This window comes from Emydura macquarii, unplaced genomic scaffold (genome assembly GCF_026122565.2).
Source record: "Emydura macquarii macquarii isolate MOO-44397 ecotype Brisbane River unplaced genomic scaffold, CSIRO-AGI_Emac_v2 contig_2076, whole genome shotgun sequence".
Lineage (NCBI taxonomy): Eukaryota > Metazoa > Chordata > Testudines > Chelidae > Emydura > Emydura macquarii.
The window spans coordinates 12,276-34,899 of record NW_027132213.1 but is presented as its reverse complement, the minus strand read 5'-3'; the positions used below and the strand labels follow the sequence as shown (position 1 = coordinate 34,899).

The window sequence follows — 22,624 nt, the reverse complement described above, 5'->3', positions numbered from 1 at the left end:
CAATTTGTATCCTGATCACATTAAATTAGAAATCATCAAAACAAAAATGCAATTCAGTGATCTTTTTACAGAATCGCTTTTCAAATTAAAACTGCCCATTCCAGTTAGTGTCTCCTGCCACTCCTTTGTGATGTTTGCAATGGACACACCACAGTGAAACTTACCATCACTGGTCCATTTCACTTTTCTTCCAGTAGCATACCAAACATATTAGAAGAACTATAGGGCCTTTGATACTCTAGCATTTTGGGGGGATATCTATCCCCAGCGCAGCTCTTCTGGTGGCAGTGATAGCGTAGACACAGCACGGTCATCTAACCCTACTCAAGGCAATTTTACACAACACCTTGGTACAAGGTACCTGTGCCGTTCTCTATGCTAGGACTCCCACTGTTGGTAGGATTTTCCAAAAATGCTACAGGACGCAGGCTAAAAGAGAAAGAGACCACTCCAGATTCTAACACAAGAAGAATCATTCAGAGACGGAGCCTGTCAATACAGAACAAAGGATGGGTGGTTAGGAAGGCGTCCACCTTCTGTTTTACCATTGCTTGCTCTGCTAAGTTAGATAATACCCTTCAAAAAGAAAGAAAAAAAAAACTTCTCAATTCTCAACAGGTTAGTGCAAATGTTGTGGCCAACTCTAGGCACACTTTCTGTTTTCAAACCAGTGGGGTAAATGCCTACTGAGTTTGCAAATCAGAAGCTCCTGCCCATACATACAGCAGATGCTTACAGGACAGTGGTGGCTGGGAAGGCAGGTAATCCATTTCAGAATTTCTAAGGTACCTATCACAGTAGAATCCAAGCCCTAGGACGGGGGTGGCCAACCCGCGGCTCACAATCAGTCTGAAGTTTTGGCGGAGGGTAAGAGACGAGGGGAAACTGAGAAGGTAAATGTGGTTCTTTGCAGCTCTTAGTCTCTGACTGGTTGGCCACTCCTGCCCTAGGATAAGAGCTTTTTACTATTTGGCTCAGTTCTGCAGCACTCCTGGATGCACCAGTGAGGATCTCTGATCAGGACATTCCTCTGAGCAGGAGCTGTCTGATACAACAGAGATACTCAGGCCTTGTCTACACACAAACATTGTACTAATTTCAGTAAATCAATTTAAAACCAGTTTAAACTGGCTAACTCCCTTGGTTGGACATTCTTAAAATCAGTTTAAGAGTATCTGATATTGATTTATCTTAAGGCTGAATTCTACACCATACAGTAATGCCTGCAGCAGGATCAGTTCAATATGGAGGAAGACTGTCCCTTCCTGAAGGGCTTGCAATCTAAATTGGACTGCATAGACACATACCATACCAAATGAAGTTGGGACGACTTGGCCAGTTTCAAGATAATACATACTTTTTAAAGTCAATATTTTTATTGGTAGCCTACAACTTTAAAGTTTCTTCAGAGAGGGAGTGCTAAGTTTTTAAAGATGAAGAATTCAACCATTTAAACTAGCAAGTCAGTGTGGATTTAAATTTTTTGTCAGCACCTATAAATATTCATTACTGGCAAAATAAAAGCCATAATTATTGGTCTCAAGTTGCTTTAAAAACTTGTCCCATCTGAGGCTACCTATGGTGCAAACAGCATCAGAAGTTACTCTTCCAACCTCACACAGGAAGATGACTCTTGGGATTTTGAGAAATGTATTTAACTCAGGTCACAATCACCTGAGCAGAAGTTGAACCAGTTTGCCAAGTGATGTAGTGTTTTTCCTTTTGTGAAATGTTCTAACCCATACTCACTGACTTGTGACACATGCCAACGGGACAATGAACAGCATTTCAGCTGCCAAGAACAAGCTCTATACAGAATAATTCCTAATTGACTACTGTTTTCAGGTCATGCATAATGAGAAGTGAAGACCTCATGCAGCGCTAAAATTTAATTTCATCACACAACAGGGACATCTCAGAAAGAACTTATTATGTATTTAAGTAGGAAAATATAGAGATTTGTAGTCCAGAGTCTCCTAATGGCTTCCATGTCAAAAAAACGAATACTAATCTGAAGGAATTGAGTTACAAGTCATGCTAAAATAATGTATTCTAATAATCACAAGTCTAGTGTTTATATTGCCAATAACGAAGTAGTTCTGCCCAAATTGTTCCTTCCCCATTTACAGCTAAGCTTTATATTATGTTCCCTAACTTCATAATCCTTCACCACTGGGAGAGGCTTACTGGTAGTACCATTAATATCTTTACTTTTGAAAAAAATCCTCATCTCAAAGCCCTCTCTTTCTCAGCCAGAACAAACCGAACATTTCCTCACAACAGAGTATATATCCATTCACTACCCTGAACACAATCACTTCCTTCTCTGAGGGAGACAACCAGTATCCAAAGATAAAAAAATTGGTGCCTCAGAGAAAATCCATTTGAGATAAATTCACAAAGCTTAGTATATTTCCTTCTCTGTTAAAAAGACTGGAGAATGCAGTCTGCACTTGGAAGGCATTCACTCTTTCATAGAAGCATACCTCCATAATTGTACATTGGACACTTACTAGTGGAAGCAGAGTATTATAAAAGTTAATAAAGAAGCCCCAGTGTAGCCTTGTTACAAAATGGAGATTAAAACAAAGTTTGAGGACATCATCTTAGCACATGGGTTAAAATAAGTTTGCACAGAGCAGTGTCAGAGTAGTGCCTAATTATAGAAACCAGAAGCTTGATTTTCAAAAGGTGGTAAGCATCTGCAGCTCCCCAGGGCTGCAAATGGAGTTGTGGTGCTTAGTATCCCCAGAGATCAGACTCTAACTGTCTGAAGTTGGACATTCAAAATTAGAGACTGTCTTTGAAAACTGGGCTATAGGTTACCTGTTTTTTAAAACATTTTTTGGAAAATGCAGTTCCTTTGACAGAATTTCATTTCCAAATTGTGCATTCAGAGACCAGGGTCATGATGCTAAATGAAAATATAGGCAGTTTTGGTGCTCTGCTAAAGGAACACACATCAAGTCACTCCTCATTGGGCAAAAGTCTGCATAACAAGACTAATTAGGTAGAAGTGATGGGCAAAGAAGGTGTACAGGGCTCAGTGGCTGAACAGACAAGCTAGTTTCAGAAAAACTAAAAAATGAAGATTATAAATATTTTTAAAGCCTCGTGTACAGGGATCTGTGAGGTCTCCACACCCTTCCCTTGCTTTATTCTGTGAGGGTAGGGATCATGTCTTACTGCATGCTTTTAGAACGTACAGTACTTGATATGGGATTAGGACCGAATGTTTATTCAAAGGTAATTCCAGGATATCAGCTTGTTGTACTATGGTCAGTGCATGTGACTGACAATCAGGGCACCTAGATTTTAATTCCACTTCTGCCAGTGGCTGGCTGCATAACCTGGGGCAAATTAGTCTGTTTCCGTGCCTCAGTTTCCCCATCTGTAAAGCAGGGATAGTGTTCATCTAGCTTATTTTAGGTACTCCTATAGCCTCCATCTCCACAACACCTGAGTGACTCTCCAACTGTAGCACATTTGCCACAAGACCTCCATGAGGCAGGACAGTATTAGTGACTCCATTTTACAGGTGGGGAATTGAGGCACACAAGGGAAGTGGATTTCTCAGGATTGCACAGGACAGCTGTGGTGGAGCTGGGATTTGAACCCAGGTTTTCTGAATCCCAGGGTAGCACCCTGCATTTGACAATCGCTCATAAATCCAAATTATAGTTAAAATAATCCAGCTAACAGAACCATGCCAAGGTAAACAAGCCTTATTTGCTCTGTCCACATGGAAGTGATGAGTTGGAAGTAGCATGGTACTTGTGCTTTTAATGCTGATACTCATTAACTTGACCTTGTTTCTCCCTTGTCAGGTTACTTTTTGTGCCATAAACAAGTAAGATTACCACCTAGCAACAATCTGCATCTCAGGTTTACCAAGGAAGTACTTCTGAGTTCCACTCCAACAAAAGTAACAGCAGCAATGACAGATCACACTCATGAGGTGGGGGGGAGGGAAGGGGAGGAAAGACAACAGACTGGAAAGTAATAGTGTCTGGTGCGTGTCTGTCAGTGACACAGCTTAGCTCTGATCAGTTGGGCAGCATTCACTAGCCAAACCCCCCTCCTTCTCTATCCCCCCCCCCCCCCATGTATTTTTAAGTATCTATTGAATGGTGTTTAGATGCCTTGCAACATGGGCCACCTTGAAGAATTTCTGGACAAACGCACCATGAAATCAATGATACACCTAATATACATTGATATTTTCATCCTCTAGACAGATGAAAAACTCCCTCATAGACTTCCACCACAACTTCAACCATCACCACCTGTCCATTAAACTCTCTCTGGTACATTCGCACACCAGCATCAGCTTCCTGGATACCATGATCAGCTTCAGCAATGAAACCTTACAGAAAACGATACACAAGATACCCACAGATCATTATTCCTAGCTTCACAGGTGCAGTCACCACTCCAAACCACCAAGAAATCTGCTACCCACAGCCAGGCGCTCACACTACAGAAAAGGCTCCAAGGACAACATCCAGGATATACACCTTAACACACACAAAACTGCCTTCACCAAACAAGGACACTCCACCAGAGAGGTAGATCGCATTATGCAGTGGACCACCCAAATACCTTGATAGAACCTGCTTCAGTACAGAAATAAAGCCCCCTCTGTCCGCACACCCCAGTTGTCACCTACCACCCCACATTAGAATCCATACAGTGTATCAAATAATTACAACCCATACTCAATGAGGAACCCATCCGGAAAGAAATTTTTCCTGAACCCCCTCTTCTGGCCTTCAAACCCTCAACCTTGCCAAGACAACCATTGGAAGCAAGCTCCGCACAGAGCAGGACATGATTCAAAGGAGCATCAGATCCTGCCAGAACAGATGCAAAACCTGCAGACCTATCTCCACTGCTACAATGATCAGCACCCCCCCATGCATCTTTCAATAACTGGGGGTTCTATGTACAGGGAGATTTTGATAGACCAGTAAAAGGGCTAAAGACCATGTGATAGTCAATATTACACTATCAAATTTGTTGCTAACAGCAGACAAACTTGGTAGGCCTTTCTGCAGGCCTGTGCAGCCTTGGCATAACTAAGTCGGGAGGGGAGGGGAGCCTCTTGCTTTACCTTTGTCTGACCCTGCACCCCCTGCTTGATGCTTTGGTGGACATGATGGGATCTGTCTCAGGAAAAGACCAATAAGCTTATTGGGAAATGTTTGTCCAGCCTCAAGATACGTAGATTCTGTCAGGAACAGACCTAGTTAAGCACTCTGGCAACCTTAGGTCTAGCATTTGAAACTTTTTTTTCCTCTTTCTTGACGTGTTATTGTCTACTAACAAGGATAAATGGGGGTGGGGAGAAGTTTGAACTCTTTGGGACTCTCTTCTTGGACACAGCTTCGGGATCCTACAATGACAGCTGGCAGATCAGGCCAATCGGAAAACCATCTCTGTTTCCACTCGAAAGCCGCCTCACACTTAATAATTACTGCAGGGTTGAGGGTTGGGGTGTTTTACTAGCCTGCTGCAGATGTGTGTAAGTAAAAGCATAGCTTTGTAGTAAGAGCACTTGTGTGTTATACTGTTTCTACCAGTCCATCTATCGGCTGGACGGCTGTGATTCCATTTGGCTTATTTCCTGACACCACCTCACACAAAACCCTGAACTTTGGGTTGGCAGAACCATGGGTAACACCTACACATGCCTATCACAACATGTGGTGTACCTCACCCGGTGCACTAAATGCCCCAATAGCAACTACGTGGGTGAAGCCACACAATCACTATGCTGTCAAATGAAGTCTTATAGGAAAATGATAAAAGACGAAAACATCGTATCACCTGAGGGGGAACACTTCTGACAGGTCAGATATGGAGTGATTGCTCTATCAGTCCTCATCCCCAAAGGAAACCTGCACAACACAAGATGCGCCTCTTCGCTTAGATTCATAACTCTGCTGGACACCAGAAATCATGGGCTGAATAGACACTGGATTTATACCTTAATACAACAACTCCACCCCCTCTTTTCCTCTCTATGACTGGAGTTGTGTTAACAGTCCACTTCACCTTGAATGGTCTCTTGAAATGTATTAGCTACTTATGCTAAACAAACAATCTGTTCCACTTTGTGTTTAGCTGTGACACCCTTAGAGTGAGTACCTTTCCCAGACCTGACAAAGAGCTGTGTAAGCTCAAAAGCTTGTCTCTCCCACCAATAGATGTTGGTCCAATAAAAGATATTACTTCCTGCATCCTGTCTATCTAATATCCTGGGACCGAGACAGTTACAACACGGCATACATGCACACAAAGCATTCAAGAAGCCTACCTAAAACAAAAGGCAAGGCCACCCTTCCTTCAACTCTGACAGAAGGCAAGGAACCATCAGGGCAATGACTAGGGGTTAACAGACACTTGCAGCTTCTGTCCTGAGTATTCCCATGAATAGGATCAATGGTGCAGAACGGAGAGCACAAGTTCCTCATTTGAGAAACCAGATACCTGAGGGGATTTATGGAGCAGGGATCAGTTAGAGCTGAAGTCTCTGGATAATCTGGCTCACAGCTTCACCCTGGGAGATCGGCCCTACCTTCTGTAAATATTTGAAGAGGGATCCTCCCTCTACCAAACCCTAGCTTAGACAATGTTTGGGGAAGCTCCCCCTTCCTGGCTGATGAGACAGCAAGAGAAAGTTCTTCAAACACAGGCTGATTCCCGTTGATTGTGAAGAAGTGCAACTCCACAGTTTCATACTAGAGAAGGGGGAATGCAAGAAAAAATCCACACCCCCATTATCCAGAGCTTCACTTTGCTTTGAAACAATAGTTTGTGAAAACAAAACTAAGCATTAGTTTTAATTGTTTTTCAGCATCCTCATATGTGCTGAGCACATTACAGAAAATGCATATGACTGGTCCTGGACCCAAGGGGCTTATAGTCTAAGACAGACATGACAGACAAACAGGGGCATATCAGACCTCAGTGGGGGATGCATGGAATGGGAAAAAAAAAAAAAAAAAAAAAAAAAAGACAATCTTGGTTACTCATATTAGATATGTATGTTTTGACGGATCACTTTTTCCCCTTAATATATGCTTAATGCAAATATTTGTATAGGTGATGCTGCACAATTAGGGTTTTAGGAGCCATCTGAATGAGGCAAAGGTAGAAATTTGGCAGATTTCAGAAAACATGTTCTGCATAGGAGGAAGAATGGAAAAAGGCCAGGAGATGCCTGAGACAGGAGGCTACAAAAGGTGCATAGAGGTGAGCATAATTGTTGGAGTGGGTATTGCAAGGTGTCGGGATGAGGGAAGAACATGAAAAGAGACCAGGTCAGAGACGGAGGCAAGGGCTTCAAAACGTGGTATCTTGGAAGAACGAAACAGGAGCCTGAACTTGATGTGTAGAAAACAGGAAACCAAAGGCCATGGGGAAAGGGTGATACTGCAGAAGCAACAGACTGTTTTGGCAAGAGCAAGATTAGTGTGAGAAAGAGACAAGCTAAGGAGACTGCAGTAACTAAGAAGGTAGATGATTAAGGCCTGAAAAAGCACTTAGGCATGTGAGGATAGAACAGCAGGGGCACAGTTTTTAAATGGCAAAGGGAAGAAAGCGAGAGCACTCTGACATAGGTAGGGGAAGGAGTTGCTTTAAGTCAGAATCTTCCTCTGAGGCTCCCAGTACATACTGAACTTAGTTTGCACTAAGGGCCTGGACAGTATAGCATCTAGCAGAGCACTGAGTACACCGTCGCACAGAGACAACTACTCTTTTTTTTTTAATCAGAAAAAAAAAGGATTTGAGAATTCCACGTGAGAGCAGAAAAACTGATTGCAAATTTGCAAAGAGGAATCAGTCAGTATCTACCAAAGCAAACACAAGAAAAGATTTCAGCAGGAGCAAGGACCTGCAAGAAGATTTTCAATGTTTACACAAGTGCCTTTATCTGAAGCAGACAGCTATGAACACACAGTGTGGTAAAGCTGCTGCTGGACAGATGAACAAAGCTGGGGCTGTAACGTTTGTATGCGCCCCTCTCCCAACCTGGCTATAGCTAACTCTAAGTCATTCTCCATTAGCAGAGGTGTGGGCAAATGAGAGTTAAACAGCATTCTTTATAGGTATCTTACACAAAGTAGTCTTGAGAATCTGAAAGCAAAACAGTATAGTAGTACACTGTGCCAAGTCAACTGTGCAAGCCCGAATCACTTAGCTATTTTCTGAGCCAGGGACTGGAAACAATTTTGATTTCTACAATGAGCTGAAGTGCTCTTCCAAACAAGCCAAGCACCACGTGTTAATCAGCAGAGAAGAACATTTATAATGGAATTTACTGTAACAGAGATGCAAGACAGTCACAGGAGTGCTGTCAGAGTTTAAGTCCCATTAGAAAGACTCAGAATGTGTGTTGATCAGAGTGCTAATTTCTTTTACCTGCCAACAGAACACAGGTCATTTTCCCAATTACAATGCATCTCCCCGTGGACCTCCATGGGAAGCCTACGTTGCCAATTCCGTACAGTAATTTCCTGATTTAAATGCTTCGTGAGAGGAAGGACACCTCACGCTATCAGAGCGCCTCATGCATGATGAGGCTGAGGGAGTGCGCAGGAGGAGACCCACTCTTCAAGAGCTGCTAGCCATGGATAAAATATTTGTTCATTTTTTCAGTTGTAAGCATGGCAATCGTTTTTCCAGCATCCCTTTAGGGACGTATCTTCACTGCAAAGTTAACTCTGTCCCTAGCCTGGCTCCCATTCGCACACACAGCTTCCTCACCTGTGCAGGCTGGGGCTTCACACAAGACCTAGCCGGCCCATCCTGGGGTATAGGGTAAAACTCAATTGTTGCGTACAAAGGGTTGGTAGCCTGCCCACTGCACTGGACACAGGATGACCCACTCGAGCACAGAGAGTACTGCTAATGCCTTCCCACCCCCAGTCAGAGCAGCTCAGCTTACTGCAGTGCTAAGAACCACGGGATATCCCCCCCAGAAGTCCTAGCGCCTCACACGACCGAGTACAGCACCAGCGCTGATGCAGTGGAGTGGACACACTCGACTATGGCTTCGCAGCCTGGCTGCTCACACCTGAACTAAGCCACCCAAAGCACCAATAACCTGAGTTAACTCTGCAGTGAACACTCTGAGGGCCACATTAAAGCCATTCTCCTGGATGGGGAGTGAATGATCTCCCTTCAGATCATATCAGTCCTTACCCAGCTGGAAGTTGTGGCTGTTGAGTGACCCAAGATACCCCCTTCCCCCCCCCAGGAAGTAAGTGCTGTAGCTAGCTCTTGGTTTGGTGAGCAGGAGACCAAGATGCAAAGTCTAATGTGAGTCACTTGCTAGCAGGGCTCCTCTGTGACAGGATGTCTGTCTTCTAGCTAGAGACTCTAGATGTGGATACTCTCTCAGCTCCGTTTATCCTTCTGTTTAAGTGCTGAATGTCAGCTGATCTCTTCATTGCAGGCTCCCAACACCATGATCTACAAGGACCTAAATCCCTGCTCTGAAAGCGAGAGACCAAACAAAGGCAGTGCTGTTTTGCTTTTAGCATGTGGACGGCTAGAGAAAGGGCTCGTGACACAAGCACACCCCTCATGTTAGCCCTCCATCTTTCCAGAGCAAGGCAGAGACCCTCTGCAAGATGCACATCATGCACTGAAGATTTACCAGCTACCTAACAGCTGGGGGACTCAAACTACTGGCTAGAGGCAGATATGTAAAATGGAGATGGGGGCTCCAACAGGGAGGTCCATGAACAAGATCCTGCTGAGAGACCCAGCCCTCCTCAGCTTTCACACACTCCCAAACACCTGCTGGGGGAGGCGTTTGGATATTGGCTGAACCCTACTGGGAAGCATCGTCTTTCATAACATCCTCAGGTTTTCAGATCCCTGAACGGCTGCTGCAGAGATGGGGGCAGTTTCCACCACTCTCCCCCAGTGAGTAATTGCTGCATTTAATTCCATAGCTCCACACAGCATCCCGAAGGAGCACTAGTGTGAAATGAACCTATTCTTGACAGCTTCACAGCTGCCCACAGGTTTCTGAACAGCAGCAGAAAAACTGACCAGAAGTCCTGATTTCACACCGCTGCTGCAGCACTTGGCTCCCGTGCCTCTCCTTGGCAGAGCCAACTCTCTCCATAATCAGGACTTGTCTAAACAGAAACAGTTATCTGTACAATTATACCAGCATAACGCACGATTTAGCACATGCTATCATTATTTGCATTAGCGGAGCACGAGGTGTATCAACATACCTCCCCATTGTGAACGTTCTTCGCAACATAAACTAAACCGGAAAGAGGCACTAATTCTGCAATAAGAATGTCTACACTGGGAGTTATGCCAATATCATTATAGCGATGTAATTATACCAGAGGTTAACTTCATAAGCATTTAGGGCTAGAAATAGTTTAATTAGATGAAAGTTTATATTCCACAGAAATCGGTGGCTTAGCTACTAACTCCCTGGGGCTGGATGCAATGCATCCAAGGGTACTGAGGGAGTTGGCTGATGTGAATGAAGAGCTATTGGCCATTATCTTGAAAACTCGTGGGGATGAGGGAGGTCCCAGATGATTGGAAAAAGGCAAATATAGTGCTCATTGTCAAAAAAGGGAAGAATTCAGCCTCACCTCAATCCCCGGAAAAATCAGGGAGCAAGTCCTCAAGGAATCCTTTTTGAGGCAGTTGGAAAAGAGGAAGCTGATCAGGAACAGTCAACATGGATTCACCTGGGGCAAGACATGCCTGACCAACCTGATTGCCTTCTATGAGGAGATGACTGGCTCTGTGAATGTGGGGGAAAGTGTGGAAATGATATACCTTGACTTTAATAAAGCTTTTGATATGATCTCCCACAGTATTCATATCAGCAAATTAAAGACGTATGGGTTGGATGAATGGGCTACAAGGTGGACAGAGAGCCAGCTAGATCATCAGGCAGTGATCAACGGCTTGATGTCTAGTTGGCAGATGGTAACAAGCAGAGTGCCCCAGGGGTCGGTCCTGGGGCTGGTTTTGTTCAACATCTTCATTAATGATCTGAAGGATGGAGTGGATTGCACCCTCAGCAAGTTTGCAGATGACACTAAGCTGGGGGGAGGGGTAGATACAGTGGGGGGTCAAGAAGGCTAGGGATAGGATACTGAGTGACCTAGACAAATCAGAGGATTGGGCCAAAAAAAATTAGGGGGCTCTGATGAGATTCAACAAGGACAAGTGCAGAGTCCTCCACTTAGGACGGAAGAATCTCAGGCACAGCTATAGACTGGGGACCAACAGGCTAGGCAACAGTTCTGCAGAAAAGGACCTGGGGGTTACAGTGGACATAGATATGAGTCAGCAGTGTGCCCTTATTGCAAGAAGGCTAACAGCATATTGGGCTGCATTAGTAGGAGCATTGCCAGCAGATCACGGGGAGTAATTATTCCCCTCTATTCGGCATTGGTGAGGCCTCATTTGGAATACTGTGTCCAGTTTTGGGCCCCCCACTACAAAAAGGATGTGGACAAGTTGGAGAGAGTCCAGTGGAGGGCAACAAAAATAATTAGGGGGCTGGAGCACGTGACTTATGAGAAGAAGCTGAAGGAACTTGGCTTGTTTAGCCTGTAGAAGAGAAGAATGAGGGAGGATTTGATAGCGGCCTTTAACTACCCGAAAGGGGGTTCCAGGGAGGATGGGGCTAGGCTGTTCTCGGTGGTGGCAGATGACAGAACTAGGAACAATGGTCTCAAGTTGCAGTGGGGAAGGTCTAAGTTGGACATTAGGAAAAACTTTCTCCCTAGGAGGGTGGTGAAGCACTGCAATGGGTTACCTGGGGAGGTGGTGGAATCTCCATCTTTAGATGTTTTTAAGGTGTGGCTGGACAAAGCCCTGGCTGGGATGGTTTAGTCCTGCTTTGAGTAGGGGGTTGGACTAGATGACCTCCTGAGGTCCCTTCCAACCCTAATCTTCTATGATTCTAGCAAGGGAAACCTACCCACTGACTAGTAGAGGATTTTTCACATTCAATTCAGGTCACCCAGATCAGGACTCAGATTTATGAGGGGGCTCTTAGTGGATGGAAGGGGCAAAAATTATCTGATCAATCAAAGGAGAAACAAGGACCAGAGTAGGTAATTGCCCAAGTAGAATGTCAAAGGACAGAGAAGGTCACAGCCTTCAGCCTCTGTACATTATTACAGATAGACTGATGATACATCTGTTGACACAGAAAGAGCTAAACCACCTGCTGGGTCCCAGGTGCTGTTAGTTACATCTGTAAATTACTCTGAGTTTAGATACATCATTAGCCATCTTCCCTGTAACGCTCTCAGCGCAAACAGTGAATTGGCCCTTCTTGCGTAGGCCTGCCTACACACCCACCAGGATCTGTGACAGCAATCTAATAGTCAGACACTGTTTGCTAACTTAGCTATGGTCCACGGAGTTACAAACAACATTCTGAGTCGCCCATACTAAATGCCTACAAAGGACAGACAGATCATTTGGCAGCTGTGAAAACGACAGGCTAGTAGTTTTACAATCAATATATCTGTTCTGTTTGATTTGTCCTGCACAGAGCAGTTGCCTTTCCTTTGCAATCATGCTGACAAGACTGTTATGGCAATAAATATAGCAACGCTCAAGACACAGCTAAAATATCTTGAAATGCAAGAGTCACTTTCCTACACAAAAGTTGGAGGAAAGGTTTGACAGTTTCTCTAGATTAGAATGCAATCAAGGATCCACTGAAGCATAAAGTATCAGGGCTTAGCCAAATTGAGGAGTGCTTTATCAAGAGCTAATGCTAATCAAGTACAGAGAAGATTGGAACCCTCCTGAGATCGTTTTAGAGAGATGAATGAAGACATGCAGTTTGGCAGCAATATTCAATGAGAAGCTATCAAGTGACCTCATTCTTAGATACACTGGACACAGCTCAGACTTGAAAAACTTAAAACACAAAGCACAAGGGCCAGCTGTTTAGCTTTAAGGGCATGCCACCAGCTTGCTGGTTGTATAAGAGCTCAGGCGTCCCTTAAAGGAACACACAGGTTAGAAATCGGGACTGAAGAAGTAGGTTAGTCACATGTCTCTCTGCTGAATGTGTTCTGGAAATTTGTCTAGAAAGGAAACCAAAGCTCCTACCTGGACTTCACTGCTTGGATTAGAGAGTGGCCATCAACCCTTTTCCTGCCCCAAAGGTATAGCATATCTATAACAGGGCAGTCATTTGGCCTGTCATGGAAGTTCACTGTTCAATAAGGCCACACTGAAGACACTGGAAATGTATTTCAAAAACACAGCATACAAAGGAGCAAACAGCACCCTGGTATCCCAGGCTAATTTTCAGAAAACTACCTGGCTCTATAAGCCAAGACTGTAGTAGATATTACATACTACAGCAGATCTATTAGGAAACAGTTTCAGACCTTTAACAATGACGTAAGAAAAATAACGTGCTTTGGCAGATACAATTGTAGAATACAGGAGTGACTAGTAACAGCCAGGATGATTACTAATACTATAAAAGTCTGCCAGCATTTATTACAGCATCCTGTTAATTCACATGGTGATATGCTCCTCTATGCTTTGAAAAACACTGCAATATTTACAAATGCATACATTGTTTTTCCAAAAATTAACTAAATCTTTGGAGAAGTAGATGCAATTCAAGAACATCCTGCCAAAGCTTCCCCTTCTCCACACAGCCCCCCTTGAGGAAGAATGAAAAAGAATGCAGACTATTTTTGCGGGAGTGGTAGCAACTGGCCATTCAACTGTTTTGGGCTCAAACCTGATATGCAGGTTGTTAACACTAACCAAAAGCACCGGGAAAGCCCTTTCAGTTGGAGAGAAAAAATAAGTCACTTTTAACTGTTTGGGGGTAATTTTTTAAAAGTGAGACCCTGCAGTCAGTCAGTAATGCATACTAAACCCTATCAGTATTCTGAAAAGCAAACCCTAAATTTCTGATGAGCTTGTGTTTTCAGAAACAGCTGAGAGTGTGCTGCAGACACTTTCCATTAATTTATCACTCAGCAGCGTTTTATACAATGGAGAGCAGCGGATTATTTTTAGTCTGCAAACTCCTAGAGAATTCAGCAATGCAGAGGACTAGAATACAGCACATTCTGAAGCCAATGCTAAGAGATGAGCAGCTCAAGATTGGGCGGGAGGAAAAACAGACAAGCACTCTGGAGACCAGAGGAATGCAGAAGACATGCAGTGGAATGACAAACAGCTTTGCAAACTCCACTTGACTCATGCAATATAGCAACAGGCCTACAGGAGCACTTTGGTTGCCAAGTCCACCCATAACCCTTTCATATCTGGCCTTCAACCACATCATTTTTGCTGCTGTCACCATTTAACATGCCATGCAAAATCAACAGAATATTTGGACTTCTAGTGCCTGGTACTAGAAGCTGTTTGCCAGAAGCGGAGGATGGGCAACAGGGAATGGATCACTGATTACCTGCTCTGTTCATTCCCTTTGAAGCACCTGGCATTGGCCACTGTCAGAAGACAGGATACTGGGCTAGATGGACCATTGGCCTGAGCCAGTATGGCCGTTCTTATGTACCAGGATCCCTTATGGGCAAATTCATTGTTACATGCAACACCCCGATAACATCATAATAAGCCCATTAGAAATACTTAAGATAACTAATGTCTCCTTGCCCAGATCTCACTATTACCTTCCTGTTTATAACAGTTCGTCAGTGGGAGACTAGCACTGAGTCTCCTTATGCTATGATCAGAATTAACAGCATCTGGAAGATACCAGAAAAATCAGCACTTCCTGATGTGTAATATCTAATTCTGCCTGCAGTATCTGTATGTGCAGAACCTCTTGCTTATTTCAGTTTGCGTTCTTCTAGTGCCTGAGCAAAAGATAACAGATCAGTCATCTCCAAGCTCTGTTGCAAGCTTTTAGCAAACTGGAGGTTTGGGGTTCCAGAGACTAACATCCAGGAGGACTCTGCATCTTTACAAAACAACTAAAACCAAGGTACCGGTGTTAAAAGACAGCAGAATGAGACTTTCACATAACTAACAGTGGGACTTTGAACCTTAAGATGCCTTGTTCACAGCACCATTTTGTCTGTCTCAAGAATAAGGAAAGAGGTGACAGTGGAAGGAAAATTAATAGAAAGCTACTTGTTACTGATAATCCCAGGAGAAAAGCAAGCTAATGATGGAGATATTTTATGACCCAATAGTTGTCATGCTATAAAGAGCCACCCCTTGCTTTTAAGAACCAACTTTTGCCTTATTAAAAATTACCAAGATTTCACCCCAAAATCATAAGTGGTGAACTCCCAGCATGCTTTCATTTTTGACCTTGCCAGCTGCCTGCATTCCCTGCCTACGTATTTACATGGCCCCCACCACTGCTGTATCCAAATAGCTCCCACCTGTAAAAAGTCATATTTCTCACTTCTGTCTTTGCTGACAAGAAGAGGGCTTGGGCTGTCCCCCCGGCTCACACAGAAGATTGGACTGGCTCTCAGATGACCCAGGTTCAATTCCTGGCTCTGCCACTTTTTTGCTGGGAGACCTTGAAGCACAGGGAAGGAAATGATTTGCCCAATTTCCACATCTGTAAAATGGGAACAATTATACTAACCTCCTTTGTAAAGTGCTTTGAGGCCTATGGATGAAAAACACGCACTATATAAGAGCTAGGTATTACAATAAGTAATAAACATGTTATTGCAGGAACTCCCCAACACCAAGAACTGAAGCTACAGTTTGCTTGTGTTTTCTCACCTACCCACGCAATTTGGAGTACACATTGAGACCATTTCTTAGCCTGCACCCACTGTACACTTCCCTAAAGTACTGGAGGGAACTAGACTGAGTACTTCATAGCAGAGCCCTGGTCTCCAATCACTGCAAAGCACCAAGGACCCACATGGGCCTGTATAATAATGACTATTGTTAAACTTTTTGCTGGCAAGTTTGTGTACCACTGGAAAATCGTACCTACACAACTATTCTCCTTTTAATGGCAGAAAGCTTTAAACAGCAGAATATATCCTCCAGGATAATGCTTTGGAGGCTGGAGGTCAGAAATGCTTGAATAAATAAAATCAAGCATAAATCTGCTTGAGCAGATCGCCTCTATGTTACATCCTTTGGACTTTTCAGTTTCTTTGCCATCTTTAACAGTAGAGGGCTGCATTTTGTAGAGTTTTACATGCAGCAAAATTAGCATCTGGCTGGTATATGACCTTGAGCAAGAACCCTTTTCTTTGGATTTCAGGGCTCCATCCTTCTAGTAGCAGAAATAATTTGCACACCGACACGTCAGAGGATGGGATTCTGAGATATACTTGCAGAATCAGAAGTTAGAAATAGGATAAAAAATGTAGGTCACTCTTCTCCTGCCACCTCCACTCAAATTTTCTATTATTATTATTATTATTAGAGTTGCTGTAGTGTTCAAAGGCCCAATCAAAACTGAGGTCCCATTGTCCTGATCACTGTAGAAACACATTGGGGCAGGCACCAGATCTTCCCATGAATTTGCTATCTCAATAGATAACATTGGCCTGGAGGGAGGGAGAGAACAGCAAAAAAACCCAAAAACAAAAACCTGACAGCAAAAAAAGGCAGCCACCTGTTCTATGCAATTTTCCAGTTTTCCACCACCAACTTCCAGACTTGGGCAAGTTAATCATTACCTCCATTTTACAGATGGGGAAATTGCATTTCTGTACCTCACAGGAGTGTTGTGAAGACAACTATATTTAATGATGGGGGGAGGGCACACAGAATCTATAGGAATGAAGGCCCTGAGGAATTAAAATAAAGATACAATTTTAGCCCCTGAAGCTGCAAACACTTACACATGTGCACAGTCCCATGGAAGTCAGAGACTATTCATGTGAGTCATGTCACGTATCTGCATAAGTGTTTGCAGGATCACGAGCTAAATTTTCAGTCTTGTGGCTTTTGATTAAATCAGCTTTAGAAGATTCTAGTAAGATACCCTACCAATGTGGCTTTTTTTTAAAAACAGCATTCAAAATTTAGCTAATACATTTTAATATATAGTTACATTAGCACAAATTTTCAAAGCCTGAATCTGACTTGATTTTTTTTTTTAATCGAGTGATTTAAACCTGTCTATCCCAGTTCCTAATCTGTAAAATGGAGATGAAAAACACTCCTACCTCAAAGGGGTGTGGTGAGAATAAATAAGCAATTGTGAGGCTCTCAGATGCTATGATAAGGAAAGCCCTGGAAGTACCTACAAGAGCAATTCTGCTCTGCTCTGCAGGCATGATAGTCCTCTGCTGCTGCTTTGCTCAGGAGTGGAGGGATGGCCCAAGAAGACTGGAACTCATTCCCTCATCCACCTTTCCCAGCCCATGTGCAAAGCACACTTCCTCTCCCTTGCTTTTTTATTAGCCTGACCTGCCATGGGTTTGGAAAGGCATCCATACACAATCATTCCCCCTTGTGTGAGGAGCAAAGGAACCCCACCCGACAGATGTTAATCACTGGGTTTAAGTCTTGGAGAAGTGCTAAATGGCTAAAAAAACTAAATGGGAAAGAATACTTTGCATACATGAGAACCAGAGAGTGAAACTAAACAGAGGTGAAGTCAACCAGTTTAGTTTCACTATTGATGCAGAAGGGGGACAAAATGGATTAATATCAGTTGTAAAAAGTAAATCCAATTTTAAAAGTTATTTTGGTCTGAGTAAAGTTTTATTAGTACCACAAGTAAAGAAATTATTTTAATAGAAATCATTTTCACCTCCAGTGTCCCTACATCGTTATAAAAAGGGACTCCAAGTTCTGGTAGAACGTCTGCTTCTGCACACGGTAATTGGGATCCCCCACAAAAAGGGGTCTACTGGTGTTTACAATCATACCCTTGGATAGGGTCCCTGGCTGCAGAGCGATTCACACGGTTTAAGCTGTATCACCGACATCAGACGATCACTTCTGTACAAGGCCATCACCAGCGCTGCAAGACCAACAGCTGCCTGCACCCAGGTATCAATCCAGAGAGCATGCCCAGCCGAAGGGGGTGCTAGTCCCACAAGCCCACTGACATCAAGGTGACTGATGTGACGGAGACACCCCCCCCGGCCGCAAGCGGACCGCACACTCCGACTGCCAGCCCCACAACCCCAAGGGGCAACACCAGCAGGCAGGTGTCCGCACAGCCGCTGTGTGCAGAGCAAGGTGCCAGCATCCCCCCCAGCTGGACTCAGGCCCGGCGATTAGCCAGAGCAGGATCGTCTCAGCCTGAGAAAAGGCTGCACAGAAAGCGAGAGCCAGGCGGCAGCACAACCCCCCCCGCCACCACCACCACCAGCCCCCCGACCGCCGCAACCCGCGGACAGGTCCGTGCACCGGCCGCGTCCCGCCCCGCCCCGAGACCAGACAAAGGGCACGAGCCCCGCGGTCAGACGTGCGGCCCGGACCTCAGACCCCCCCGGCCCAGGGAGCGCAGGGGGGCCGGGGGCGAGGATTCAGGGGGCTGAAGCAGTGAGCGCGCCCCACCCCCGGCAGACAGACAGACAGACGGCGGGGCGCGGCCCCCCCAGCAGACAGACAGACGTACGGACGGACGGACGGGGCGCCCCCGGGGGCGGCGGGCGGGTGTGAACATCCCTCGGACTCCAGCCGGCTCGGCTCCGCCCCGAGGCCCGGATCCCCGGCACGAGGCCCGGCGCCGGCGGGAGGGAGCCGGGCTGGGAAGGGGAGCGGCTGCCAGCGGCTGCCGGCCCCGCAGCGTGCGGCGGTTCCCGGCTACCCCGGGCGGGCGGGACCGGGGAAGGGGCCTGGCGGCGCGGCAACCACCGAGCGCGCCTCCCGCGAGGCGAGGTGCCCCGAGGGGGGAGGGGCCGGGCCGCCGCCTGACAGGACCGGGCCTCGCGCCCCCCGCCGCCCCGACTCCCCCGCGCACCTTGTACTGGTCGAAGCCGGCCAGCTGCTCCGGGCTGACGTACTCGTAGCCGGTCATGGCGGCGGGGCTGAGCGGGGCGGGGAGCTGCCGCCGGTGGGACCCTGCAGCAGGAGCAGCAGCCGGGCGCGGAGCCGATCTCGGACTTGGATTGACCCCCGCCGGGCCGCCGTAGAGCACGAGCCGGCCGCTTCGAATCGCTCGCGCTGCGCTGCGCTCTCCCCACCCCGGGCCCGGCATCAGCCCACCCGGCGTGCCTGGTGACGTCACCGCGCCGGCCCGCCCTCTCCCTGCCGCCATCTTGGGAGAGGCAGTGGCAGGGCCTGCCTGTGGTCACGTGACACAGCCCTGCCCCCTCCCCCCACAGCCACAGGCTGGCAGCAGACAGGGTTGGGGGCAGGGTCGTGCCCCCCTCCCTCCTGTGAACTGGGGGCAGCCCATGGGTGGAAGGGGACCAATGGCCGGGGGAGGGAATCCAGCCACCCTAGACAAAGGGGGTCGCGAGTGGGGGGTGGCCCATGTAGTCACCAGTGGGGCCAGACACCAGCGCAGTGGGGCCCGGCTGCCCGTAGCCCCGCAACGTGCATGGCCCAGCACCCACGGGCCAGCCGAGCTGCCCTCACCTAGCCCAGCCTGTCCACGTGGAGACGCCCGGGACGCCCGCCGGCCCTTTGTAAATAGGGGCTTGCACAACGCCACGTGTGTCAGGGACAATACACGCCTCTGAGCCGGCAAGCCCCGGCTGTGGGACTGGGCTCTGCTGGTCCCCGGGAGTCACAAAATCGGCTGGGAATCGGCCCCTGCTGCCTGGCCTCCCGGCCTTCGCCGGCGTCTCTGACGGGTGCTGTGCTGCTCCACGCTCCCTCCACGTGCTTTGATGCTATGATGGCCTCCCCAGAGCAGCCCTAAACCCATCCAAGGATTCCCCTGGTGTAAAGGGATTCCTGCATGGCGTAGTGGGAGCACACCGTCACCCTGCCCCCACAATCCCTCATGCAGACAGCTTGTCCAAGGAAACAAGGGTGAGCCCCTGTGATCCCTGCTGGTGAAACGACCTGTTGGGACCATTGGCAGCCAGCACAACGTAAAGCTGTCTTCAGTTCAAAGGATCTAGCCCTGGAAATGGCCATTATGCATCACTCAGTGTTACACACGGCTTGAAAATGGAGAGTGATTGCTACCATGGGTAGCAGGGTGGATGCACTTGGCATTCTCTGAGGCTGAAAAGCTGTAGCTCAGCAGAGTATTGGATAGCAAGTCCCAGGGGACTGGATGGCCTGAGAGGATGACTAATGAGATACAGAGCTTTTTACTTACGAGACACCAATGCAAATCTAACCCAAGTCGATAATGATTAAAACTTTTCCTCATCTGGTGGGTGGTTAGCAGCTTACGTTGGGGTGTCTCACGGTGTAGACGTGTGTAACAACAGCCACTGGACGCCGACTCCAGCCCCATGACAAAGGTATTAACTGTTTGTAATCCTGATCCATGTCAAGTGACTGGGGCCAGGAATATGAAAAATCAGTCTTTTATCAGCTTTCCTGTGCATCACCCCCTTTATAGTGTCCACGGCACAAAATCCACCATGGCCGCTGCTTTACAGTCACAGGTGAGGCCTAGGATTCAACGGGGGATGAATTGCTGAGCCCTGAAGACAGCTTTCCCAGCAGCTGGCGTACACCGGGGGAGCTCGCTTTGCGAGCCAGCCGCAGGAGCTGTGCAAACAGATCCGATGCAGACGCCTTGGTTTATTGTATAAGTGAAATGGAGGTAGAGAGAGATGTTTCCTTTACTGTTATAACAATGGTGTCCTCCTGTTTAGGGTGTGTGGCATAAGTGAACTCCATCTTGTTAGTTTCTTGAAGTAAACTCTTGTACTATTGAACCTACAAATATCTGGATGAATTCTCTGTGTGTGTGTGTGAGTGAGGAATGGATGTGCAGGGCATGAAAAGATGTCAACCTAAACTGCTCTGACAACAGAAAGGGGAGTGAGGACACCACCGAAGAATGCATATCAATGACCCTAAAATGCAAATAAATGACCCTAAAGTACAGAAAGATCCACCCTGGGAAGGGACAAAGTACAGAACTAAGAGAATAGTCATGCTTGTAATTAGCTGGTGATTAATAAACAAACCTGGGGGCAGCATGACACAGCAAGGCCCATAGACTTACATGAGAGCCAGTAATGATAAAAGATGGGGTAAGAACATGGAAACTTTGGGTTTCGTTCTACAATTGTCATCTTGGAGCATCAGATTCACAACCAACAGCGGCCAGGCTCCCTCCTCGGGCCCAGCCTAGTTGGCCACTCGGCTGGCTCGAGCAATACATAAAAGGACTGGTAATTATATGACACCAGCTTGCAGAACTTCTTGGGTATGAATGTGACTGCTTTTTGATATTTTTACCTGTACAATAAACACGGCTTATTGCCTTGTTCCCCTGAATAAGATCCTGCTAGTCTTTTCTTTTCTAAGTATAACAGCTTTCAGGTTACAGCTGAATAACTGCGGAGCTGAAGCATCTTCATGACAATCAAAACATACAACGCATCTTCAACTTAGCTTCCCCATAGAGCCCACACACAACATGCCCCTACCAAAAATAATCTCTCTGCAGGAGTGGGGACCTATGGTGTGCCCATGCAATACTTACCTAGATACATGAAACAGATAGACACTGAATTCCCCGCTGAAACAGAGCAGGGGAACTAGTGTTGTGACATGGGGGAAGCATGGACTACCATTGCTTTTATTTAAAGCAGATGAATTGCTGACTTTCAATCAAGGTTGCCAGTGCAGCTCCTTTCACCAGCTGTAAATTCACACCCAAAAACTTTTAACATGTCAACGGCCCAAGAATGAAATCTAATATGGACTCGGTTCAGCCCTTGTCTGATTCTCCTCTCATTTAGGCTGGTTTTACCTTCATGTAACTGCACTGATTTCAGTGGTGCTAACCCTGTGGTAAATCAGGAGAACTGAGAGGAGATTCAAGCCCTGAATAGATGATTATAGAAAACCAACAGACCCTAGTGCCAGCACCTGCTCAGATCTCAAAAGGGTCCACCTGGCCCAAAGCGGCTGTACCAGCAGCCTCAGATGATCTCAGTCTTACTGTTTCTTGTTGTTTGTAAGTTCACTTCACGTTAGGTGACTTGTTTCTGACTGTTACGTTTTGTTTTCTCTTGCATTTTAGAACTATCATTTTAATAAATTTTACTTGAATTATTAATCTAGAGAAGGGTGAGTTGAAGAAAGGAAGAATCTTTCCTAATAACAATGCTGTTCCTGCAGTCAATACAAATACCTGTTTCTCTCTCTATTCCTGTCTCCACTAGTCTGTTACCCTCCTTCTCCCAGGCTCTTTCTACAATCTTGTCATTGTCCGTGCAAGTCTTCTCCTCCGCAGGGTCAGCCATGTGGAACAAACTCATCAGTTCTCTGGGCTAAATCCTCAGCAGAGATCAATGGAACGACTTGAAATTAAACCAGCTGAGCATCTGGCTCTACATAGCCATTCAAACTGCACCTGAAAACGTCCCTTTCCTCTCATGCCTACTATGCTGTTTAATTTACATATCCCTCGCATACTGATATTAGGACCAAATGGTTTAATTTACAATGCGATGAGGTAGAGTCAACGGTCAGATAGACTGTGTAAATCAGACTCGGCAGAGTTACTCTGCATTTATCC

General features: G+C 46.1%; 1 protein-coding gene across 3 annotated transcripts in view; it reads right to left on the bottom strand.

The window, feature by feature from the left end:
• The window catches only part of SELENOI (selenoprotein I), a 53,602-nt gene extending 34,284 nt beyond the window's left edge, over window positions 1-19,318 (bottom strand). For 2 of the 3 annotated variants that reach the window (XM_067558468.1, XM_067558469.1), the window contains exon 1: window positions 18,923-19,318. In XM_067558468.1, the coding sequence (XP_067414569.1) occupies window positions 18,923-19,219 (297 nt within the window). In that variant the 5' untranslated portion in view covers window positions 19,220-19,318. Of the gene's footprint in view, window positions 1-17,879; window positions 17,905-18,922 lie in introns of those variants that run through there. The other variant, XM_067558470.1, reaches the window with a different exon arrangement.
• Between the last annotated feature and the right edge of the window lie 3,306 nt (window positions 19,319-22,624).